The sequence below is a fragment of the Ipomoea nil genome, unplaced genomic scaffold (assembly GCF_001879475.1).
Source record: "Ipomoea nil cultivar Tokyo-kokei standard unplaced genomic scaffold, Asagao_1.1 scaffold2705, whole genome shotgun sequence".
In the NCBI taxonomy this organism is placed as follows: domain Eukaryota; kingdom Viridiplantae; phylum Streptophyta; class Magnoliopsida; order Solanales; family Convolvulaceae; genus Ipomoea; species Ipomoea nil.
The window spans coordinates 1860533-1887606 of NW_017619133.1; the positions used below are offsets into that span (position 1 = coordinate 1860533).

The window sequence follows — 27074 nt, forward strand, 5'->3', positions numbered from 1 at the left end:
GTTCAAGTGCTTTACCTCCGATTACGGTGTAATCGGCGTTGCTCCACTCCGGGGTGTGGATTCCGAGGGGTTTCTTTGGCATCGTGATATGTGGCACTTTTCCGGCGAGTTTTCCGGCAGGCCTCCGGCGAAATTTCCGGCGAGCCTCTTTTCCGATGGAGGTTCGAACTGCGGCGATGTGGCGCCGGTTGGGGTGGAGTCCGGCGATTGCTCGGCGGGGCGACGGGGGTCTTCGGTTACGTGGGGCGTTGATAGCAGCGGGCGGAGCTCGGGTGGATGGCGGGTGGCGTCCTCGGTGCTGTGGGTGGTCTCCGGCGAAGTGGTTCGGACGGCGGTACGGTGGTGCGGCGTCGTCGGGGCGTGGTCGGGTGGTGGCGGCGTCCGATCGGCGGTGGTGTGAGAGGTGGGTGGTTTCACGGGTAGGAGGTGGTGGTTCGTGTGGGAGGGGAAGAAGGGAAGGGATTGGGGAAGAAGAAGAAGAAGAAGGGTTTTTGATTTGGGGGTTTTGTGGGTTTTAGGGACTTGGAGGGGTTTAACAAAAGAGTATTCCCTTGAGGTTTCAAGAAACACTCATGGCTTGGTGGTTGGAGCTTGGACTTGTAAGTGTGAGGTTTAGAGTTCAATTCCTAATGGTAATATTAGGTATTTCTTGATGGTATGATTTTTGTCATTTTCCTTGTTTTGTCCTTTAGTGGGGGAAGGGTTGGGTTGATAGTGTAACTTGTGCTTTACCTCCGTAGTGGAATTGAAATTCAATCAAAATCTTTATTCATAATACTTTCGAAATAGCTAAGCTAAATAAGTGGTCTTTACGACACGGGGGTGATTACAAGGGGTGTGAGGGTTTATCCTAGACAGAACTCGTTTTCTGGGTTTTCTTCTGTGGGATCCGTATGGTCCTCGTCCTCCGGGATTGGGTTTCCCCCTTCCAGGTCCTCTTCGTTTTCGAGGTTGGCTTGAGTGTGGCTCATAACGAATACCTTTCCGGGAGTGCCGTAACTTCCTTGATGACCGGTGCCCCCGTGTTGGCCCACGGTGGCGGGGCGCGGTCTTTGGGGTCGAGTGCACTGGAAGGCCTTGTGCCCGTCCTCTCCGCAGTTGAAGCATCGCCAGGGATTGCCTGCGCAATCCTTGCCCCTGTGGCTTTTGTTGCATCTCGGGCAAGGGAAGCTTCTTGGATTAGCTTCGTTGTTTCTCAGGGTCGGTCTCTGGTTGGTCGGGTTGTTCGTCCTTGTGCCGGTGTCGTTTCTCGTTCTTTTCACTGGCGGTGCCCCACTTCCGGTGTTTCTTCTTCGTATTTATTCCTGAACTCCGCATTGGAGTAGTTGGATCCGATAGAGATTCGCGGCACTGGAGTAAGCCTCGTTGAGGGTCCGAGGTCTGCTTACCACTAGCGCCTTTCGAGCTTCGAAGTTGAGGCCCGACACGAATCTCTCTATCTTGGTTACCTCGGTGGGGACTAGCTCTGGCGCGAAGCGTGCCAACTCGAGGAATCGTTTATGGTATTCTACGACGGTGGTCGTTCCTTGTTTTAGATGAAGGAACTCTTCGTACATGGATGCTTTCACGTGGGTTGGATAGACTCTCTCTCGTAGCCGTGTCTTGAGGTTCTCCCAATTGAACCCCGGTTCTTGTTGAAAAGTGGGTCCCTCGTGGATCCACCAGAGATCGGCCTCGTGCCCGAAGTAGAACGAGGCTATCTCTACGCGGCGTTCCTCCGGGCATTCTACTACCCCAAAAATCTTGTCAAGGGTTCGGATCCATTCTTCTAGGACCGCGGGATCCTCTTCTCCCGAAAACGTGGGTGGTCGGTGATTTGAAACTTGTCGGGCGACGTCTGAGTTTGCGTTTGATGGAGGTGGTGGGGGCCTGTTGTTGCGAAGGGCCGCGTCACTTAGTGCCTGTGCGACTTGTGTCAGCTGTCGTAGGGTTTGGGTCAAGGGGTCGTCTGTGGCGGGCTCTGGAGTTCTTGATTGCCTTCTGTTTGGTGCCATGCTATCGTCTTTCTGGTCAGTGTTTATAAGAACGTTGAATTAGAGTCTGACGCACTTCTTATGAAGTGATAAGTGGGGAAGGGTTTTTAGAATGAGGAAGGGTAAAGTGTAGAGAAGTTATGTGTAGGTTTCACAATCTCACCGCGCATCCTAAGATTCCTGAGTCCTATGTTCCTAGGTACCTAGAGTTCAAGCCTAATGTCCTAAAGTCCGGTCTTAAGAGTCTTATCCTAGGGTCAAACTTAGGCTCTGATACCAACTGTAACACCCCAGATTTTCAAGGCTTTTTAAAACTTATAATAAAGGTAGAATCTCATTAAATCCCAAGAAATAAATACAAGCGTACGGGGTGCTATGCCACACCTGGGCTAGAGAACCCAAGTGCACAGGCTAACTAACTAATATCCTCAAAGCGTAATTACGTCAACGTGGCATGCAGGCCAAAAGGGAAAACTGTCTACTTCTATACTCCAAGTTCTAGCACGCTCCAGTGACTTAATCTTCTGTGCATGAAAGCCAAATATATCTGTTCAGCGAGAGATGCTGGTAACCCACTCCAACGCGTTGAAATACAATACATATAGAGGTATATATAGATATGCGAAAACCATTTTGAGCATGAAGATATATCCTACGAACACTAGCTTTAAAACCGGGAATGACTCGACAGATAAGGCCAGACACAAGCATAGTTATAACGAGCATATGCAGTTCACAACAGATAAGGCAGATAAGGCAAAGCATAAACAATGATCATAACCCAACATGAACAATCCCCAATATAAATCCCATAGTCACATCCCCCAAGACACTCGTAATCACAACTCGTCCATGTCACAACACATAACACACTTTGTTGGCGCCACAGGACCAATCGCATGCCCATACATGAGGGTCAGCGCATATAGCTCTGACACGGCCCCGCAGCACCCTGCCCCGTATCGCAACACGGAAGGGTCGATCGCAACCGACCGATGAACCGCAGCTCATCATAGTGTTTGATCGCAACCAAATAGTGGACCGCAGCCCAAGAGAATGTCATCTGACCGCAGCCACGAAAAAGGACGAACCGCAGCTCGTATAGAAACGTTTGATCGCAACCAAACGGTGGACCGCAGCCCAAGAGTATCAATCTGACCGCAGCCAGCTTCTGAACTGCAGCTCAGGATAACCAATTCGATCGCAACCGAATTGGGGTAACACACACATAACACATAGCAAGCACATGCAACCCACATTACACATTAGGAAGGGGGAGAAAACGTATAACAAAACCTATGTGTGATCCATCACATACTAAGAAAAGTCCTAAGGGGTTCATACTCCTTCCACCTAGGTCAACGGGATACCAATTCAACTAGCATGCAATACAATAGACTCATAAACCTACGAACGGTACCCGAAACATCAAACTAGACATAGGCACGATAAACGGAGTCCGTTGGGACACCACGGGGAACGGGGGAACATCAAACGGGGAAGCCGGGATCCCGGGTGGGATGAATTTCCAGCGGGTAGCCGGTGGGTGGGGGTCACCCGCCGGCTGCCCGCCGGATAATACTGTTCCGGGCAGCGGGTCGCCGGCGGGCAGCTGCCCGCCCGCCGGCCACCCGCTGCCGGGCGGTGTTTCACGGCCGTGGGTAGGTGGCGGGTCCCCTACCCCCCACCTACCCCCCACTGATTCTTTTCACACACTTTACGCCCCGGGAACCGTTGTGGAACCCGAAACCATGCTTGGACACTTTACAACGCAATTAATGACAACACGTAGACAATTAACGAATCAAATACAAGAAACGAACGGCACATAACCTATCATGCTTTTCTAAATATAATCAACACCCAAACATGCGATTTCCCCACCCGATAATCCAAGAATAAGATCATACGATACAACCTAGGGTTCTAATCACTTTTATATCAACAAGAATACGGTTCGTCTTCTAATTGCAAGGTTCGGTAAGAATAACACCTAAACATCAAGAGCATCATGTAATTATCAAGAACAACACATAATCATCAAGAACTCTATATAATCATCAAGAATTCTATAATCAAGAATCTCCCAATATCAAGATCATCAAGATCCCTCATGGGATCATCACATCAAACATCAATAATAATCATCATATCTCGCCAATACACAATAATATGGGGGAAACCCTAAGGGGGAATCATAGCTATGAAAATAGGTTTTGTTGAGACATGGGTTACCTCTTAGCCTTAATTAATTCCTTGGCTATGAAGGATCTTTCTTTAAGCTTCCTTGCTTTCTTGATTTCTCCTAAGGGGATTCTTGGAGCTCTTTTGGGGTGGTGGGGCGTTATTCTTGTGGGAAGTTCTAGGTGCCTCCTAAGTCCCCTATTTATGTATTTAGGAGTCCTAATTAGGAACTAATATTATAGGCTCGCTAATTCTATTCCTTTTGGAACTAAGGATTGGGTTTAGGGGTTGGGTTTATATATGAGGGCCCATGGACTATGGTGGGCCTTTTTCCCTAATTAATCATTATGATTTATTCCTTCTCTTGGGCTATTGATTGATTAATTAAATGGTCTTAGGGGCTGTAACACGGGGTGTTACACATATATTGGTTGGGAAAAGGGGTGGAGAGAGGGATCCATTGGAAGGCCTGGGATAAGTTGTGTGTTCCTAAGAAATATGGGAGTTTGGGTTTTAAAGATCTTCGTTCTTTTAACCTGGCTATGTTAGGGAAGCAGGCATGGAGATTTCTTACTAATCCAACCTCTCTTGCAGCAAGGATATATAAAGCTCATTACTACCCGAAGACTTCCTTTATTGATGCAAAGATAGGGAATTGTCCCAGTTATTGTTGGCGGAGTATAATGGATGCCCATGAAATAGTTTGCTCTAGAGTCAGGAGAAGGATTGGAAATGGGGAAAAAACTCAGATCTGGGGACATCCCTGGTTACCTGATGATCCGAGTCCTTTAATACAGACAGTAATGCCTGAGGAGCTGCGTGAGGCAAGAGTCGTAGGCTTGATTGATCAATAAACGAAATCTTGGGATCCTCATATTTTATGCGATTTATTTGAACCTGACGATGTGGCTCGTATAGCTAGGATCCCTGTTAGCCCAGAGTATGAGGACTCGTGGTATTGGTACAAGGATCCAAGGGGAGAGTATTCTATTAAAAATGCATATAGGCAGATTGTTGGAAATTTTGAGAATAATTCTGGTGCTTTTGATAAGTGGATCACATTGTGGAAGTTGAAAGTCCCACCCAAAATGGAAAACTTTTTTGTGGAGAGCCTTATGTGATATCCTACCAACCACAAACAACCTGATTATAAAGAGAGTAAAAGTTGATCCTACATGCCCTATGTGTGATACATCTCATGAGCATGTTATGCATACACTAACTTCTTGTGATTATTCTAAAATAGTTTGGAATATTTCAGGTTTGCCTGTTATAAATATTATTGCTGCTACTTTTCCAGAATGGATAATGGGTGCTATGGCCAACTTAACGGATGATCAATTTGCCACAATGGTAGGGGTTCTTTATCACTTATGGAACGCCCGAAACGAAGCTGTATGGAAGAGGGCATTACCACGACCACCCGTTACATGGAGGCGTGCCGTGACGGCCAAGACGGCGTACGCCCAAGCACACTGCCTGGGCAGTATTCACGCTACACCGCCACCTGCACCGACGCAACAGGGATGTCCGCGCTGCTTCTTCGACGGAGGTTTTCGTCCACAGTCGGGCGACGCGGCTTACGGTGTTGTACTACTCCATCCGGATGGTTCGTTCAAGGCAGCAACGAATGGCAAGCTACCGAGTTGTTTTTCACCCCTTATGGCGGAGGCCCTTGCATGCAAAGAAGCTTTATCATGGCTTAAGGAGCGCAACGAAGTCAATGTGGATATGCTGACCGATTGTACACAACTACGACATCATTTACTATCTAGTCCTACGACCATCCTATCTTATGAAGGGGTGGTGGAGGATCAATGTCGGGCAACTATGGCCCTTTTTACTTATTGCTCTTAAAGTATTATTTCTAGACTAGTTAATGTTAGTGCTCATACTTTAGCTACGTTAGCTTTTGATCAGGAACACTCTATGTATTGGGACTATGTCCCTCCTAATTGTTTGATTCCTTTCATTAATTAAATTATGCCAAATATTTTGGCTTTCAAAAAAAGATAATTGGTGCGTGCAATATGTTGGGCCTTGATTTTAGACTGTGCCTCCAGCCGAAATTGTTGAATAAATTTGAACATTTGAGTTTGTTGAATTGATTATCCTGTCCATTGAACTTGCAAATTTAATAGTTGATCAAATGAAATGTGAAGAGATAACTCATGATTATATTTGTGGGGTTAAGAAATGAGTAAATTCCAGTAATAATCCTCCTGCTATGTTGATTTTTCAAAATTGGTCATCGACTTTTAAATTGGACAATTTAGACATTTGACTTTCGAATCGTTTCAATATTGGTCCTTCCGTCATATGAAGATTAAGTGGACGTCAGTTTGAAGGGTGAAGTAGTCATTTCACCGCTTTGAATATAGGTCTCAACTTGACTTTGAGTGCATCAATGTGTAGTACAACGTCTTTATCTTGGTCAAATCCAACAACTTTTGCATCATAAGTACGCTGATCAGATAGAGTGACCCTGAGATCTGATGCACCATGAATAACATGATAATTCGTGACAATGTTACCATCTCTATCCTACACAAAACCTGAACCAGAACCTTGAGGCACCTCAAACACATCCAATGTGAACACATCTTGCCTGGCAGCAAGCTATGAAGGCGGATGCGGCATGTGACTACGAAGGCGGATGCAGCATCGATATCGGCAAGGAACAACGATGGAGACAAGACGACGGAACTGCAGGCCACGAAGATAGTATCCAAAAGCTTATTGAAGCACGAGTCCTCATCGGCGAGTAAATAAGGTCTTACAGAGCGAAAATCTGGAGCTGATCGAGGGCGAGGAGCAAGAAAAAGCTTGAGTTCAATTCGCGGAGAAAAAAGAGGAAGACGAAATCAACGAGTGCGGGCACGAAGCCATTTCCGAGGAAGCAACAGTTGACTTACATGCGTATATAGACTAGAGTGTATGTCGCGTATAAGGGAGAAAATTATACTCTAAAAAGGAAATGACTACTTTACCCCTCAAACTGACGTTGACTTAACCTTAATTTGACGGAAAGACCAACATTGGAAATAATTCAAAAGTCAAGTGTCTAAATTGTCCAAATTAAAAGTCGGGGACCAATTGTGAAAAATCAACATAGTCAAAGGACCATTGCTTGAATTAACTCTAAAGAAATCATCCCTACACTAACTTTTTATTGATAAGAAACCGAAAGTGAAAACAGAGGATAACAAAGATTAATTTTAAAGAGACAATAGAGTAGCTATTAAATATTGCATAGTTTAGGTACTACATTGTTAGTTTTTAAATTAAGTACTAAAAGAATATTCTACTATATATGGTTTAGGTTCTATTTGGTGTACACATATAATATAGTTTTCTAGGAACGTAACAAACCAATGACTCTTAAATTACTATATACTTATATAGTATGCTAAGAAGAGTACTAAAAAAAATGTTCTACTATGGTTTAGGTTCCTCTCATCTAATGCCTTACTATAAAACAACAACATTTTGGACATCAAGGCAACTAAGGGAATTAATTAATAAAACAAAATCTCTATATAGCATAGGTATGTAGGGATTTAATACCAATATAAGAAAGTGCTATACATTACATTACTAAGAAACAAACACTAAGATACAGTGTAGCTAATCCCTACCAAGTTCACCAAGAAACTAACACATTTTAGCCTACAAAAAAAAAAAAAAAAGGAGAATCCATAAATCTGCTATATGTTCATAGACAAATGTGAACCATCAAATGGTATTTTAAAGGCAGACACATATGAAGACATTAAACATTAAACATTTCCAAAAATCAAGAAATAGACCAACAAAACACTTAAAGGTATTTTTGTTTAGTCCCATATTGTTCATGTCATTATTATATGTGTTATTTCACTATCCAATTCGTTTACAAAAATTTATAGGATTAAGTGGACATGTAATTTAATTAGATGACACATGGTTTTGTAAAATTTTGTATGGCTAAATTAATAAGATAATTGGTCCATGCAACATGTTGGGCCCTGATTTTGGACTGTGCCACCAACCCAAATTGTTGAATACATTTGAAGATTTAAGTTGGTTGAATTGATTAACCTGTTCATTGAACTTGCAAATATAATTGTTGATGAAATGTGAAGAGATAGTACGTCATCATTATATTTGTGGGGTCAAGAAATCATCCCAACAATAAACTTTTTATAGATAAGGAAATTTAAAGGGAAAATAAAGGATAACATAGATTAATTTTGAAGAGATCGAGACAATAGAGTATGCAGCTACAAGTTGAGGTTGTTTATTTTGCTGTCTTGACAGTCGAAGATGATGTTCTTATTATTTTTCCCAGACAATTGTCTTTAGGCCTGGTGTGTGGTAAATACATGAGCGGACTATCAGGATTTTTTCGCTGCAGCCTACAAATTAAATAAAACAAACAACGTAACCCAGTCAGCAGCGCAAAAATCCAAGAAACCTTGAAAACAAGCTAAGCAAATGTATTAATTAAATTAAACTCACTCGTAACCCAATAGAAAATTGTGAAAAAAATAGAGATTTCGAGCTTGGCAAGGTTGTTTCCTGGGCAGAGTCTGCTTCCCGCTCCAAATGGAAGAAACGCTCCTGCTTTTGGTGTAAAATCCTGGAACAATTTCAATTATTGTGTCAGTCATATATATATATATATATATATATATATATATATATATATATATATATATATATATATATATATATATATATATATATATATATATACATTTCCAATAATAATAAAAAAAATGTGGAAAAGAAAAGATGGATTGCTAAACGAATTGATGGAATTGAACTTACATCCCATCTAGAAGGTTTGAATGCGAATGGGTCCTCATATAGCTCCTCATCATAGTGAGGACCTCTAAACCACGTCAAAGCTTTCCAACATCCGACATCAACTTCATCGAATCCAGAGTACCATTCATCGTTGGTGGAAGCATGTGGGATGCCCATGGATTCTTGGAATATGTTCTTGACCGCTCATTCGGAGAAAAAGTGATTAATCTTCTCAAGGAAAGCGGTTTGTATAACTTTGTTACACACTTATATACCTACTGGTTCCCAGTTGATGTTGCTCAATTTTATATGAATGCAAGTGTTTCTACCGATGGATCGGAAATTACCTCCGAGGTAAATCATACCGCCGTAGTTCTAATCGTTGACGACTTGAAGAAGGCCTTCTCCTTTCCAGACCGAGATGACACCTATCATCCAGATTTCTCTCGATACTACTATGAGCAGAATGCCTTTTATGAAACAATCAAGAACAAGCAGGGACCAACAAGTGCAAAAATTACTTGGCCTCTAAAGAAGAAATGGTTGTGAATGGACTACGAGTTTACGATTGACATCTTCAACAAGATTGTAGAACACAAAACCTTGGGAACAGATGATGTCATGAAGGACAAACTAAAGATGCTGCATGCTTTTCTTGGAGGATACAAATTAGATTGGTCAAAAGTTGTCTTTAACCAACTTCGCCACATCATCATGAATGGTCGTTCTTCGCCCAGTCGTTCTACACCAGGGTATATTACCAAGAAGATAGGTTTTGGTTTTTTAATCAGTTATCTTCTCGCCATGAAGAAAGTCCCTCTACGAGCAGGAGTCTCGCCAGGATGAAAAGTGTGTCACATGAAGTCCAAACCCACTGGCTATGACAAACAGAAGGCATTAGAGCTTGACTTGCCGTTGGAATCAGTGAAGAAAGTGAGAAAGTCCAAATGATCTAAGGAAAGTGATGATGATGTGCCCATGGCCAAAAGACCACGAAAGGACAAAAGCTCTTCTGCACCCAAAGCAAAAGAACCATCCTTGGAACAACCCGAAGCAACACCGAAAGTTACTATTACCGCTCCACCAGTCATTGAAATGAAAACCCCCACGTCACCTCAACCGGAAGTAGTCACGAAAGATGTTTCTCATAAGACTCCTCAAATATCTTCAACCGAACCTGTTATAATTGCTGATTCCTCAGAAGAAGAAGAGGCTGCACAATCTACTCCTGTGAAAGCAACAAAAAGCCACTTTCGGCCCACAATTGCCAAAGCAAACGAGATCATGGCGAAACTGGCTCCCCTTCCTGAGTCAATATTGCTATCCAAACTAAAGAAGAAGCTTGCATCTTCTCAGGGGGAAGAAATGAAAAGAAAGGAATCGAAGAAAAGAAAGAAGAGATCAAAGAGCACCGAAAGTTCGAAAAAATCCTTACCACAAGAACCCATCCAGGCAGAGCAACTCGACATGAGTTTGACACAAGAACCTGCCGTGGTGGACAAAGAAGCTCAAGGATCTAAGCCTCTGAACGATCACTTAAGTCTCCCACAAGAACCTGGCATGCCAGAAGAGACGAGAGGAGTGATCGATGGTCAAATTACAACTGTCGCTGAACCAACCCTCCCACAAGAACCTACCCGAACAGAGCAGATGGCTCCCATTCTGACACAAGAACTTGTCAGGGTAGAAGAGGATGAAACCACACCATATCTTTCGAGTCACTTAAGTCTCCCACAAGAACCTAGTCAAACAGCTGAGACGAGAGAAATGACTCCTCTAATAAAATCCGATCAGAAAGAAGCTCAACCCAAGCCTGAAGTCTTGCCCAAATCGGTTATACCCGAAAGCTCTCAAGCAATTGTGTCAGTACTCGAAGCTGTCCCAATTCCTCCATTAAGAGATCAACTGCTTCGAGAATCTATTGAGACTAATTTCCAAAGGGTTATGCAATGGCAGAAATGGCGCACCTCTCCATTACGAACGTTTCTTGAAATGTTTGAGGAAATGAAGGATGAAGAAGAGTTCGCCTTAGAGTGGATTGGTACACAAGACGTCTATGAAGCTTTGCGTCTTGAAACTATCAAACGTGTGTACTCATACAAAGTGACCCATCGCACTCTCGGGAAAGAAAAGGCACCCATCTGCATTGAGCTCAACAAGCCGCCATTGGACCCAGCCTTCGTCGAAGAGATGAAAGAATTTCGGTATGCCCTACTTTTGTCCAAAGTCAAGACAGAGCTAGAACGAACTCATTAGAACGACCTAGCATGCAATGTCAGTGGACTCAAAGATGACGAAGGAAAGGAGATTGAACATGACGACGAAAGAACATCTGAAAACGAAAGCAGAGAGGCGAACTCTGATTCAGAGAATGATAATGAAGAACCTCATGTGAATGAAGAAGATGATAAAGATGAAGATGAAGATGACAAATCAAGTGATGAACAAGACGATTCTCATGACGATGGCGGAGATGAAGATGATGACGATGATGATGATGAAGGAAAAGATAACACTAATCTTGCTAATGATGGAAATTCGGATTATGATAGTGACTCTCCCATCATAGTAGGTCTAACACGTGAGTTACCTCTCACCATGTTACCTCCTCTTGAAGATACAGCTCGTGATGACAACATGGATGCATCACTATGAAAATCGGGAAACATCACCTCATGCGAATGACCAAGCACCTGGCATGGATTATCTTAGTCCTGAGCACATCATGCACCAAATGCTGAATACAGTTTTCACTGCTGAACTCATTCACAAGCAATATCTGCATCACGGAGAGAAAGATAGTCGAAACATAGCAGATCTATCAGCCAAGGTCGACCGCTTGACAGAAACAATGTCTCGTCCACATCCCAACACTTCAAATCCAGATGCTCAAGATAGGCTTGCACACGAACTCAAGGAACAACGAGCTACTCTTGACAAAATCTCTAAGGAACAACATGCTCTTAAATGTGCTCACTTCGGTCTTAAAGAACGAGTGGATCTTGCTTGTACAAAGATTGATCTCGGGCATGATAATATGTTTCGGATGGCTGAATATCAACTCACCATGTTTGAATACCTCAAGGATATTCTCATTGCAGTTCAAAGCCTGACCAGATTCTCTGAAACTCCGTGTGATGATGCCAAAAAGGGGGAAAAAGACATAAAAGATTATGATGACAAGGACGATGACAGAAACAGATCTCCCCTTGGAAGAAGCAATGAAGGAAGACCAACAAGACAAGAACAAGAAAGAAGAAGCTCACCAAGACAAGAGGAAAGAAGAAACACAAGATCATCACCTTCAAGATCAAGATCTCGTCAACAACACCACTCTCGACCCAAACAGCATTCCATCAAACCTCGCCAATCCTTCGGATCCACCTCCGAGTTCTCACTTTCTGGGAAAATGAGCAGAGAGCAAAAGAACCTTCGCCAAAGGTTGATGCGAAAGGATACCGTAACGATGGATGTTGTAGGAAATTTCCACACATACCAACCTTACGAAGAAGGAAGTGGAAAACGGTTTGAAGGGTACAACATACCCGTGTGGATGAAGAAAAGAGATAATTACTTCCGGTAAGTCCATCAGACTCAAAGAAACGAAGAAATCAATAGGGCAAACCGAGAACTCTGGAATAAACAAGAAGAAGCAAGACTTGCCAGAGAGAAATAACTGGTTGAAAGAGAACGAATCAAAGAAGCCATAAAAGATGTCACAAAAGTCAAGAAAGATGTTGAGACTGGAGTCAAATATAATGTTGCCTTCAAAATTCACAAGGAATCAGGAAAAAGCTACGCCGAAGGAATGCACTCATGTGAACTCATAACATGGTGGAATCTCGGCATAGTTGAAAGAGAAAACATCCTCGAAGCATACAACAATTACGTGAGCAGCAACATCAAAGGTGAATATGAAGACATTATGAGAGAAAGCTCAATTCAAAAATACAGAGAGCATATCAACCGAGACATCGACATGAAAAGGATGCTCAAGAAACAAAAAGAGAGAGATGACAAGGAAAGAGAAGAAGCTCAGATTCAGAAGGCGAAACTTTTAGATATGTAAAGGTTTCTTTTCCCTCAACACCAGTGACAGTACTTGTAAGTGTTTTTTATCTTTATAAAAGTCACTTTTATCTCAATCTATCGTGTCTTTATCTAAGTTATTTGCTTTGTATACTTGTATTATCTTACATTCTTTTAGAAATCATATGTAAACTCTTCTCGATGGATGTTTTGTAATGAAAAATCCTTTATGGGATATTTATCGGCCTTATAAAGAGAGTATAGGTTTTGGCATAATTAAAAATGGGGAAATTGTTAGGAACATATGTATTAGGATTTTGATGATACCAATGTAACTTAGAAGTAGACCCCTAACTTTTTGTTGTTTGGCTTGTTACCTTCGTTCTAGACGAAAGGTACCTTAACTCATTCTTGTAATTCGTGTTAAGCTAGACAAACACACGAAACCGGGTTAAGCTTATTTTTAGTTAGGTATCGCTCAACGAAAGAAGAACAGTTCGATGAAGCACAACCTCACCTCTACTGGACAACGAAAGATGAGATGATCTTATAATACAGAAAGCAGAAGCTGAAAGAAGCATTCAGTTCAAGAGAACTTTATGACAGTCAAGACAACCTATTTTCTCTCAACTCAAAAAGAATGTTGTCAAACGTCTCATCTAAAGATCATCCTAGGAATAAACTCTCATAAGGATTGAGAGCACACTTATCAAGGTGCATTAAATGACACAGTACTACTTTTCAGAGCTAGAAGACAAAATAAGCAAAAGTGCTTATCTCCAACGTCTATATAGTACAACTGCATTTAATGAAGCAACAAATGCACAAGGCTCTCCGGTTATTAACCACTGGATCATAGGTTTGAAATGCCATCTCCCTCCAACGGATGGATTTCTTCACACCTATAAATACTCATCTTCTCCACATTAGAAGGTGCTGGTTTTTAGAACAACTGAATTCATTCTCTCAAAAGCTCCTTATACAAGTTCATTCTCTCAGACTTTTGAAATCCAGCGATTGAAGGTGTGAAATTTGAAGAAGACTCATCTGAATTCATTCACACATCCTTGAAGAAATCTTGCATCTTTGTACACGCTGATCATCCATCCAGCCACCAGCCAGTCAAGATTTCAACGTGTTGGAGAAACTCAATGATTATCCAATCCAACCCTCAACTCTGAAGAAGAAGTTGATAGAGGCGGAGTAAACTCAAGGAGTTGAAAAACCTTTAAGTAGCTATCTGGCTTAGTGATCAAGGAAGCTATCTTGGTGTAATTTGTACTAGGAGTGATAGTGCAAACCTTTCACAAGTTGTGGAAAAAGAGTGGAGTAGGCACAGTTGGCCGAACCACTATAAAAATTCTCTTGTCTCGGTCTCTTTACATTTCAGCATTTACTTTCGTGCATCGCATTCCATTAGCCCTAACCGAAAGTTTCTCATAAGATCAAACAGTGCAAAGAAACTTTAAAATTCACCTACATATCCGCTGCGTAATAACCCCGAAAGGAGTTATTATTCGTGAAAAATGAATTGAGTCTATTCACCCCCCCCCCCCCCCCCCTCTAAACTCTCCTTTCGACCCTACCGGGACCAACAATTTTGTAAAATTTTTTATGGCTTAATTAATAAGATAATTGATGCGTGCAATATGTTGGGCCCTAATTTTGGACTGTGCCACCAAACGAAATTGTTGAATACATTGGATTGCTATATATTTAGTCGGGCTAATTATTTGATCAAAGTTTATGTTAAATTTTATATTATATATATATTTTTAATACATTTTAACATATTCATAATATATGTTTAACAATTATGCCAACTCTAATTGGGATGAGGTTCGAACCTAAGACCTTTCTTATATAAATTAATCAGTATGTTAAGAATAATAAATAGTTAACGGAATATTCCGTTACTAAAGTTTATACTAACAGAATATAGGGTTATTTTAGGGAAGGAAATAATATAATAGAGGATAAAAAAGAAAAATAATTAAAAATTACTAAAATCAAAATAATATTAACCATTCATTTTAAAAAAACAATAGTACCAACATTTTTTTGTTTCAGTTAAGGGCCTAACATTATTGGCTCTTACTAAAATTATAGATACATATACTTATATAGTATGCTAAGAAGAGTACTAAAAAATATGTTCTACTATGGTTTAGGTTCCTCTCATCTAATGCCTCACTATAAAACAACAACATTTTGAACATCAAGACAACTAAGGGAATTAATTAATAAAACAAAATCTCTATATAGCACAGGTATGTAGGGATTTAATACCAATATAAGAAACTGCTATACATTACATTAATAAGAAACCAACACTAAGATACAGTGTAGCTAATCACTATCAAATGGGAGAATCCATAAATCTGCTATATGTTCATAGACAAATGTGAACCATCAAATGGCATTTTAAAGGCAGACACATATGAAGACATTAAACATTGAACATTACCAAAAATCAAGAAACAGACCAACAAAACACTTAAATGTATTTTTGTTTAGTCACATATTGTACATGTCATTATTATATGTGTTATTTCACTATCCAATTCGTTTACAAAAATTTATAGGTTTAAGTGGACATGTAATTTAATTAGATGACACATGGTTTTGTAAAATTTTGTATGGCTAAATTAATAAGATAATTGGTCCATGCAACATGTTGGGCCCTGATTTTGGACTGTGCCACCAACCCAAATTGTTGAATACATTTGAAGATTTAAGTTGGTTGAATTGATTAACCTGTTCATTGAACTTGCAAATATAATTGTTGATGAAATGTGAAGAGATAGTATGTCATCATTATATTTGTGGGGTCAAGAAATCATCCCAACAATAAACTTTTTATAGATAAGGAAGTTTAAAGGGAAAATAAAGGATAACATAGATTAATTTTGAAGAGATCGAGACAATAGAGTATGCCGCTACAAGTTGAGGTTGTTTATTTTGCTGTCTTGACAATCGAAGATGATGTTCTTATTATTTTTCCCAGACAATTGTCTTTAGGCCTGGTGTGTGGTAAATACATGAGCGGACTATCAGGATTTTTTCGCTGCAGCCTACAAATTAAATAAAACAAATAACGTAACCCAGTCAGCAGCGCAAAAATCCAAGAAACCTTGAAAACAAGCTAAGCAAATGTATTAATTAAATTAAACTCACTCGTAACCCAATAGAAAATGGTGAAGAAAAATAGAGATTTCGAGCTTGGCAAGATCGTTTCCTGGGCAGAGTCTGCTTCCCGCTCCAAATGGAAGAAAAGCTCCTGCTTTTGGTGTAAAATCCTGCACCAATTTCAATCATTGTGTCAGTCATATATATATACATTTCCAATGATAATAATAAAAATGGGGAAAAGAAAAGATGGATTGCTAAACGAATTGATGGAATTGAACTTACATCCCATCTAGAAGGTTTGAATGCAAATGGGTCTTCATATAGCTCCTCATCATAGTGAGGACCTCTAAACCACGTCAAAACTTTCCATCCCGCTGGAATTGTATATCCCGAAATATTGACATCCTTATTTGCCACGCGAAACACCATGAGAGAGAAGGTTACCAGACGAAGTGTTTCATCAACCACCTTAATTTCAAAACAAATAAAGATTATGTGTAGGTGAAAGCATATATAGCATATTTGGATGAGCAATATAATAAAATAATAATAGCATATATGCGTGAGAAAGGATAAAGGGCAGAGATTGACCTTGGACAAATACTCCATTTGTCGGACCTCTTTGAGTGTCAAACTCTTCTGATCAGGAGGCATATTTCGCCTAATTTCCTCTTGCTCTGCCTGCATGAGCATTATATATATGATATGATGAGAAATTAATTTATGTTTGGAAGAAAAGAAAAGAAATGATTATATTGTCCAAATAAAAATAAAAATTTTAAAAAAATAAAGTAACGAACCCTGGCTTTTTTGAAGGCCTCAGGGTGGCTCTGCAGAAACACAGTAGCCCACATTGTGATATGGCCTGATGATTCATGCCCAGCATTTAAGTACATGAGCATAACATCAATTATTTCCTCATCATCCAGCTCTCTCCCATTCTCATCTTTAACATCCATTAGTCTATCCATCATATCTTTCTTTCCATTCTCAAGAAGACTAGCCTTAGGGTTCTTCCTTCTCAACTCTCTTCTTTCATCCACTACAGATTGAAAAATAGCCACGAGCCTTTTTCGCGCCTGACAGACAGACAAACATTATTCATCAAAATCAAATCTTTTCTTTTCATCAAAATAAAATAGATTGAACAATATATATATACCTTGAGACTATTATAGTAAGCAAATCCTGGAAGATTAATTGCCAGAGCTCTAACCCCATAGTTGAGAGTTGTGTATTCCCTCTCCAAAGCCTCCGTGACCTGTTCACTCTCTGAGCTCAAGAAAATGTACATAATTATGGTAAAGGTGAGCTTCCGCATCTGTGTCAAGAACTCTATTTCTCCCATGGAAGCCCATTTCTCGAGTGCTATCTTCACACTTTTTTCAATGTAGGTAATGTAAAAAGACAATGCTTCGTGCCCATTCACGGGGGCGGCTGTCAGCTTCCGCAAACGCTTGTGCTCTTCCACAGAAATGCCAATGAAAGACTTTCTGCCCATGAGTACATTGGTGGATTCAGGCCACCCAGGCTGGAATTCATCATCTGATAGAACTCTTCGGCAGGCCTCAGGTGTTGTAACGATGATACTTGGGCTACCAAACATGAAGGTCTTGTACATCCCAGTTGCTCCATATCTATATACATGTATAGATATATATATGAGATTGATAGAGAAATTAAAGATCGAGATATATCTATCAGATCAGAGTACTATACATACTTGGAAACAAATGAGGCGATGAAGGAATCCGGGTTGTTGGACTTGAAAGCTCTTAGGAAAGACCACATGTGGCCAATGAAAGGCCAACCTAAATCACCTGGAGGCAAACTCAGTCTTTTCTTATCACCAAGCTTCAGTATCTCATAGTACCAGCAATTCACCCTCCCAAGCACCCACCAAAAGCTGCTTAAACCCAAAACCCCAGCTAATAACACACCCCACCCCAACTCCATTTTCAGTTCTTATATTTCTTTCTGATATGATTCTGATCTGCTCCGATCCCCTGCCTGCCTGCTCTTCAATTTCTCGCTCGCTATTTATAGACACGCCAGAAGCTTAGCTTAGCTTCTACACCGCCCTATTAATTCAATTTATTTTAATTTAGTATTTGAAGGGTTGGTTGGTTTTGCAATTAGCATTAGCAGGAATATTATTGGATTAAGTGCATGCATGACCTGATTTTTTAGTAATCTTGGAACTTGGAATATTATATTGGATTAAGTGCATTGTGAAATTTATTTATATTAAGAAATTATATAAACAGTTTTTAATTTTATAATTATAATTATATTTATATTATATTTATATATATTTATAATTTTATAATAATAATAATTACGGATTATTATTATTTTTATTATTATTATTTTAACATAATATTTTTTTTTATTCAAGTATAGTAATTGTCATTAATTTCCTTAATTGATTAGACAAAATTTATATTACGACAAGTATTAAAAACAGTTTAATAAAAGTATAATGTGTGAATTCATTTCTTAATTACCATAATTATTAAGATTTTTTTCAAAAGTAACCGTTAGCATAATTCCATATGCATAATAATATGTGAATTGGAATAATTTGCATAATTGTATGTACGTTATAATCCCTATTATGATCATATACTTAAATTTATTTTAATATTTAATTTAGTATTTGAAGGGTTGATTTCGCAATTAGCACTAGCAAGAATATTGGGTTAAGTGCATGAGCTGATTCTTGAATAAACTTGAAAGTTGGAATATTAAAAGTTGCTATTTAATATTGCTTTCATTTAACCATTATAACTCTTTGAATATTAATTCAATTAAATCAATTAATACAAAAGCTCCAATTCAGTATGAAATTGAATTGCCAGGAATTTATATATATATATATATATATATATATATATATATATATATAATTCTAATATTTGAGAGTGTATATTTATTTAAAATTATAAGATTTGTATATTAGTGTTTAATTGATTACTTAAAAATTTTATTAGAAATTGTCTAAACAAAGTTGGTAGGATTTTTTATATATATTTAAACAATAAAATTAATAATGAAATTATAAGTAGAGAGAGAAGGGAGCTCTTTATTATTCATGTCTTCCATTGCACTCCCCTCTATAGAATAGTAGAATATATATATATATATATATATATATATATATATATATACTACAAAAGCCATAACGATGGTATTAATATTGACCATTACATCCGTTATAGAAATAATGTCCATTTATGCTATATTTATAACACTCCCCCCTTAACATTATTTTACCATAATGTCTTGTTAAACACTTGTTAGAAAAATCCTGTGGAAAAACCTAGACAAGAAAAGAGTACAAGATATATGGATAATATATTAAAATATATATACATGGCTCGTTAAAAATCTCAGTAGGAAAACCACGTGAAAAAAAATCTAGCTAAGAAAAATAGTAAATGTTATACTGGTTGCCTCATTAAAAACTTTACTAAGAAAACTCTATGGGAAAATACTTAGTTAAGGAAAAAATAGTACAACCATGAACCTTCAGGGTTCAATCTTTCAATATTTACAAAGAGTATAATATTTCTCATGATCATCTAGATCAATAAATTTCATTGTATCTTTTTGCTCCCCCCTGAAAACAACATTTCCCTTAACCTACGTATATTAGCCTTATGGATTTTTTTTCGTAGGTAAGTACTTAGTGAATACAAAATTATCAATGGAGAAAATCTTCTAAACATATATCACTCTTCTGGAGTAAAGGAATTTTATATCAAGAGAAAACTATATACATTTTGATTAGTTCCAAATATGATGACTTCATGTCTATTAAAAAGAGGCATCAATGACAATATATACAAATATTTTACCTTGATTTGCTATTGTCCATTTTTCTCATCTCATTCCCAACTGATCAGTCGCTATGACAAAGCGAGAATATAGTAAAGCGAGATGGGAATATAAATAAAGCTCATTTAATTAATGGAACCAAGATATATAGCTAATAGAATAAGTATTTTCATTAGGCTGAAAATTCTTAAAGCCTAAATTGGTCCACAATATAAACTAAGCGTCATGATTCTAAGAGAATCTCCAAAAATATTACAAATGCAATTGAAAATTTTTTGGTCCCAATAAGTATTCAAAATGACATTTCGAGACAGTGGACTTTAGATCCAAAAATATCATTTTGGGTTTAAATGAGTCCTTTATCATTTTTGATATATTGGACATCAATTAAAATACTAAAACAACGAAGTGTGTGTATACACACATATATATATATATATATATATATATATATATATATATATATATATATATAAAGGTATTAGGACATTTTACATACAATCTCTACGCATGTACATATTATAATTTTTACACTGTTCACGTTGCGATTTTTGCTCATCGCATTTCAAGAATTTAAATCCATCTGGGATTTTTAAAACAAGTATAGGCAACCCATATAAATATGTGGTGACTGTATATATTACCTACATATCAAATTATATTATCATGCCGATAACGTGTTGTATGTAATTATGCCCGTTAGCCTATCAACTACTAACTGATGAACTTGTAATGATATACTTAAAGCTATAGAATAAACCTAAAGATAAATACAAAGAGAGTAGAGAGAGAAGGGAGCTATTTATTATTCATGTCTTCCACTGCACTCCCCTCAATATAATACATGACAATATATATATATATATATATATATATATATATATATATATATATATATATATATATATAATACAAAAGTCATAATGATGGTATTAATAATGACCGTTACATCCGTTATAGAAATAATGTCCATTTATGATAATTTATAACATAATTCTAATATTTGTGATGGTTTTATTGGGATAGGGTCCACCATAAACCGGGTACAGATGGTGCCAATGATGGTTTTATTGGGACCGGGCCCACCATAAACCGGGTATAGGAACATAGGACGGGGGTATGAAAGTATTGACTTTATTACCCGGGGCGCTGGGCCGTAAACATTACGTACAAAGCCCGAGGTACAAGCCCAGAATGATGGCTCCAATAAAAAGAACAAGGCCCACAGGATGGGATATTGCTAACTATGCTACTACTTGGAATTGAACCCAGGTGACTGGATTGAAAGTATGGGATCAAGACCACTGGACTAGTGTGCCTGTCGTGTCTTCGTTGCCCCCTAGCCAGAGATCCAGGGCCCCTATTTATAACAAGCCCCCCTCCTCCTCTAGCGTCCACGTGTCCCATGCAATCCATCCCCACTTCCCCATTTATCGCTACGCAAGCGGGCACGTTCGCCATACTTCTAAAACTCCCGCGCATACTACCCTGGTCCACCATGCTCGGCGCACCCGCCCAGCACCCCCTTGGGAAAGGGGGGGGGGGGGTTTCCGTTGACAATCTGGGGGGCGCACTGCCCCCACTGACCGCGCCTCGGCATGAGGTGGCCGGCGGGACCCGCCGCCGGCCAGTCGCCGGCTGGCCAATGGCCGGCCATGGCCGGTGGTGGAGGCTGCCCTGCCCGCATATATAGGTTATATATAATTGCCGCGCCTCAATAAACAATAGTTGACATGGGCTAGTGGTATGGTGTGCGCTTGCTGAGTTGGAAATTGTGGGTTTGAATCCTGCTGACAACGTTCATGCTTTTTACTCTAGTTAAGTGCCATGCTACCTGCCCCATTCCCTGGGCGCTGTCGGCACGACTGGTGGCGCGCCGGGAACCCGGCCGGCCACCCCGCCGGTCGGTTGCCGCCGCCGACGGTGTTTCTTGCCCGGAAACGTCTTCTCTCTTCTTTTTGGGCCACCACGCCCCCTTATCTTCTTAGCCCAATAGGACTTGGGCCAATCTCCTATCATCACCACCCCCACTTGGGTTAATACTATGCCAATAAAATGGACCCCCGGGTCCCATATCCCCATCACAATTCCCCAGTTCTTTTAGGTACCTTGATGCCTAAAAGAAGTAGAATTCGGTATCACCACCTCCTTTTCTTTCCCTTTCTCAATCTCTCGCCGCCACCTTCCATTATCACCATTGTTGTGCGTCACGCCATTACTCCGTACCTCTGCCACACACCGCACGTTGCCCTGGCCTTCGCTTCATCACCTAGTGTCGAGAGGTCAAGGTGACTCCTCTATTGCCACTTCTTGGATGCTTCTTGCATTGTACATCTCTTTTGTTGCATTTATTTAGTATGCTTTGTCGATTTCTCCATGATGCACCTGCATGCTTCTTTTAAATATTCAATGGATGTCTTTGCTCCATCTCCATGCTACACCTGCATGCAACCTTTTTTTTTTTTTTTAAGGATGAAGGTAACTGAAGATTGTAGGATGGGGTAGTGTGGGTTGCGATAACCCACACGCCCCCTCCGCCAACGCCAGGCGGCTTGCCGGGGGCAAGTCCGCGCATGTGGGTTGTGATAACCCACACACCCCATCCGCCAACGCCATGCGGCTTGCCGGGGGTAAGTCCGCGCATGTGGGTTACGATAACCCACACGCTCCATCCAGAAATCATGCGGCTTGCCGAGGGCAAGTACGCGCATGTGGGTTGCGATAACCCACATGCCCCATCCGCCAAAACCATGCGGCTTGCCGGGGGCAAGTCCGCGCATGTGGGTTGCGATAACCCATACGCCCCATCCGCCAAAAACCATGCGGCTTACCGGGGGCAAGTCCGCGCATGTGGGTTGCGATAACCCACATGCCCCAGCCGCCAAAACCATGCGGCTTGCCGGGGGCAAGTCCGCGCATGTGGGTTGCGATAACCCACATGCCCCATCCGCCATGGCCGTAGAGCCAGCATGCATATCACGTAAGAGCACATAGTTGAGGTGGCCGCGGGCCAAGCATGCAGAGCACATATGAGCATATAGTTGAGGTGGCCGCGGGCCAAGCGTGCAGAGCACATATGAGCATATAGTTGAGGTGGCCGTGGGCCAAGCATGCAGAGCACATAGGGGCACATAGTTCGGGAAAATAAACACAATCTTTACCTAACTAAGTGTTTAAGTGTACTCACCAGAGTAGCGTCTCGATGTGCTAAGTGTGTTACCTTATAGGGTAGCTCCTCTTGCGAATCAACCATTTGGGCATACCTCGGAACCTTGCTAGGATGGTAGAGACTACAAACACGGGCTAATTGTAGTGATCCCCACAGACGGTGCCAATGATGGTTTTATTGGGATAGGGTCCACCATAAACCGGGTACAGATGGTGCCAATGATGGTTTTATTGGGACCGGGTCCACCATAAACCGGGTATAGGAACATATGACGGGGGTATGAAAGTATTGACTTTATTACCCGGGGCGCTAGACCGTAAACAATACGTACAAAGCCCGAGATATAAGCCCAGAATGATGGCCCCAATACAAAGAACAAGGCCCACAGGTTGGGCTATTGCTAACTATGCTACTACTTTGAATTGAACCCAGGTGACTGGATTGAAAGTATGGGATCAAGACCACTGGACTAGTGTGCCTGTCGTGTCTTCGTTGCCCCCTAGCCAGAGATCCAGGGCCCCTATTTATAGCAAGCCCCCCTCCTCCTCTAGCGTCCACGTGTCCCATGCAATCCATCCCCACTTCCCCATTTATCGCTACGCAAGCGGGCACATTCGCCATACTTCTAAAACTCCCGCGCATACCACCCTGGTCCACCATGCTCGGCGCACCCGCCCAGCACCCCCTCGGGAAAGTGGGGGGAGTGCCGTTGACAATCTGGGGGGCGCACTGCCCCCGCTGGCCGCGCCTCGGCCTGAGGTGGCCGGCGGGACCCGCCGCCGGCCAGTCGCCGACCGGCCATGGCCGGTGGTGGAGGCTGCCCTGCCCGCAGATATATGTTATATATAATTGCCGCGCTGCAGTAAACAACAGTTGACGTGGGTTAGTGGTATGGTGTGCGCCTGTTGAGTTTAGAGGGCATGGCTTCAAACCCTACTGACACCGTCCATACCTTTTACTCTAGTTAAGTGCCATGCTACCTGCCCCATTCCCTAGCCGCGCCGGTGGGCGCTGCCGGCACGACTGGTGGCGCACCGCCCCCGCCGGCCACGCCTCGCCACCGGGAACCCGGCCGGCCACCCCGCCGGTCGGTTGCCGGCCGCCGGCGGTGTTTCTTGCCCGGAAACGTCTTCTCTCTTCTTTTTGGGCCGCCACGCCCCCTTATCTTCTTAGCCCAATAGGACTTGGGCCAATCTCCTATCATCACCACCCCCACTTGGGTCAATACTATGCCAATAAAATGGACCCCCAGGTCCCATATCCCCATCAATTTGGAAGTGTAAATTTATTTAAAATTATAAGATTTGTATATTAGTGTTTAAATTGATTACTTAAAAATTATATTAGAAATAGTCTAAACAAAAAATAAAACGAAGAGCATGGTTAATTGATATTATTTCAAGTAACAAAAATATACTATAATGAAATGAGGGGAATCTCTATGTTTAATTACCATAGTAAGATTAAAGTGTTAAATACAGGTTGGTAATATGAACGTAATATGTGTATGTTTAATTTCTTCTAATTATTGACATAATGTGTAGGTTTATTTTCCTATAATTACCCACCATAATATGTGTATGTTTAAATTCCTATATGTGCAGGAAAATTTATAATTAATTTCAATAAAAATGATGTCGTTTTATTGTGATTACTATATTTTTTTAAAGGTTAAAGTTAGATATACAAGTATTATCGAATAAGAACTAACCCTGCCAGTGTATTTTGGGGGTGAATGGCAGGGTGGAGGACCCACCATTCACCGCCAGTGTATTTTGGGCGGTGGTGACGGATGTGTGGGAAGCACCGTTCACTAGACTTCACTGCGGTGGAGTTCTGCCTTGCTAGGCCTATTGTGTTAAGTAAGATTCCGCTGGATGGGCGGTGGTGACAGTTGTGTGGGAAGCATCGTTCACTAGACTTCACTGCGGTGGAGTTCTGCCTTTCTAGGCCCATTGGTACCTCCACACTTGTTCCTGTTTGTATTTGGTTTGATAAGATCACCCTTGTTATGCATTGCTATGCTATTCCTTTGTTGTTGGAAATGAGACTTTGAATCCTATGATTGACTATGCCTTGAATCGGAAAGTACGCCATGGCATGTTCCTCCTTTTGTACATCTATGAACAATCTTGAGTGAGCCTTTATTTATGAAGCATTCTTTGTTTGATATCGTTGGTATCTCTTGTTGTACTGTGTCTCTAACTCTGAGTTGAATTGAGTAGTATTGTTGTGGTCTCTCTCTTGAATTAGTCTTGAACCTAGCATTCTTGTGGCAAATGAGTCTTTTGAAATCCTTCCGTTAGAGTTGGATAGATGATATTATATATATATATATATATATATATATATATATATATATATATATATATATATATATATATATATATATATAAAAGAGAGCTCATATGTGGTCATGTCATTAGCTGTGGCGGTGTGGTCATATCTGTGTCGTTGAATTAGTTTAATCTAATGGCAGTGGCAAATTTTGAGAATTTTCGCGCGTTTTGGTAAGTGGGGGTGTTATGGTAATTACAGTGGCCATTTATAGCGGTCGGTTTCCAGAATACACCAACAGTGTTGACAACATGCACCAATTGTGTAATAAAACACACCACAATGAAACACACCAATAGTGTATTCCCGAACACTGTATGGTGTATTTATTCATATCTAATGACGCGTTTTTGGTGATGCGTACCTAATTTGTGTATATTTTTTACTGTGCATTTCATAACATGGATGACGTATATTTGTATAACAGTTGGTGCGGCCGCACTGACCACACGGGAAGGCGTTGCCGCACCTGAACTTGGCACCAATGGGAATCTACAAATACACAAGAGTAAGACTAATAATGCACCAATTACACAAATAAAACACACAACAACGTGATTTCCCTTATTCCGGTGCCCTATGACGAGTTTACCCTTGCAGTTCGCTGGGTAGGTGAACGTGCGCGAAAATACTAGAAGAATCTTGATTAATGTGATTCATTGGATCTATCTAATCTAATGGCCTGTAATTGACCATATGACCACACCTAACAACATGGCTGCACTTGATTGCCCCTATATATGTTGGATATAAAAGTATATGTGTGGGGTGTACTTAGCATTACTCGCTAATGTTTTTAAAATATGTTTTCAGGTTTGGAGTAGATTATCTTTCGAGAGTGCGCTATCTAGTCTTGATGGAGTAGCCCTACCCTTGATTTTAAATAGATATTTTGATGAATTCTATAGTTGGCTTATGTTTAGATTTGATGTAAGAACCTTATGGAATATGTTATGGTTTATAAATTTATGAGCTTAGCTTTCGCCTTACCACTTGGATTTAGGATGACCTAAGTGTGGCATAACACTCTATATAGTTTGGTTTTGCTTCCGCATTTTGATTAATTCAGCAATTGAACTTTATTCCTTTTTCCTTTTTTTTTTTTAATTCTATATATTTCGATATTAGAAATTGGGGGTGTTACAAGGTCTACCATATGCTCTAATATCATCTCTAAAATTAGATTAATTTTGATTACAACTACTAAGGACACAACTAATTTACCATATGCTCTAATATCATCTCTAAAATTAAATTAATTTTGATTACTACTACTAAGGACACAACTAATTTTAGCTAATATCTTTTTACAGACCGCTGATTGTTTGAATTTCCAAACAAGGCCTTTGTCAATTTTAGGCACCTAGATTTCCACCATCTCCAACATCAGCTTTGGTTGACTTTGACTATACACAGCCTTCTTCATCTCTATCTTTGGCTCCAATTTTAGCTCTAAAACAAAATGCTCAATTTGGGATTCGATCACACAACTTTACATTAAAATAATGTCAAGCTCATCTCCAATGCTCCGCCTGAACCTTTAATTTCTATTTTAGAAAATAATTTACAAGTAATACTAGAGAGTTCTATTTTCCTAGGTAATACGTATGATTTTTGGC

At 40.4% G+C, this 27074-nt stretch overlaps 2 protein-coding genes across 2 annotated transcripts; one reads left to right on the forward strand and one right to left on the reverse strand.

Moving 5' to 3' along the window:
• The first annotated feature begins 9926 nt into the window (after nt 1–9926).
• Nucleotides 9927–11603, forward strand: LOC109156291 (glutamic acid-rich protein-like). Its single transcript, XM_019304141.1, has 2 exons — nt 9927–11152; nt 11228–11603. The coding sequence occupies exons 1-2, from the start codon at nt 9927–9929 to the stop codon at nt 11601–11603; spliced, it is 1602 nt and encodes a 533-aa protein (XP_019159686.1).
• Nucleotides 11604–15895: 4292 nt separating this feature from the next.
• Nucleotides 15896–18065, reverse strand: LOC109156227 (ent-kaurenoic acid oxidase 2-like). Its single transcript, XM_019304086.1, has 7 exons — nt 17833–18065; nt 17272–17746; nt 16910–17188; nt 16701–16790; nt 16392–16577; nt 16155–16276; nt 15896–16051 (listed from the first exon to the last, which is right to left on the reverse strand). Exons 1-7 carry the CDS (start codon nt 18063–18065, stop codon nt 15934–15936), a joined length of 1503 nt encoding a protein of 500 aa, XP_019159631.1. The 3' UTR covers nt 15896–15933.
• Nucleotides 18066–27074: the final 9009 nt, after the last annotated feature.

Coding starts and splice junctions, on each gene's coding strand:
- LOC109156291 (XM_019304141.1), top strand. CDS start 9,927: ATGGCCAAAAGACCACGAAAGGACAAAAGCTCTTCTGCACCCAAAGCA. Junction 11,153..11,227: donor GAAGAGATGAAAGAATTTCG/GTATGCCCTACT, acceptor ATGCAATGTCAG/TGGACTCAAAGATGACGAAG.
- LOC109156227 (XM_019304086.1), bottom strand. CDS start 18,065: ATGGAGTTGGGGTGGGGTGTGTTATTAGCTGGGGTTTTGGGTTTAAGC. Junction 16,578..16,700: donor AAATGGAGTATTTGTCCAAG/GTCAATCTCTGC, acceptor TTTGAAATTAAG/GTGGTTGATGAAACACTTCG. Junction 16,052..16,154: donor CATTTTCTATTGGGTTACGA/GTGAGTTTAATT, acceptor TTTAATTTGTAG/GCTGCAGCGAAAAAATCCTG.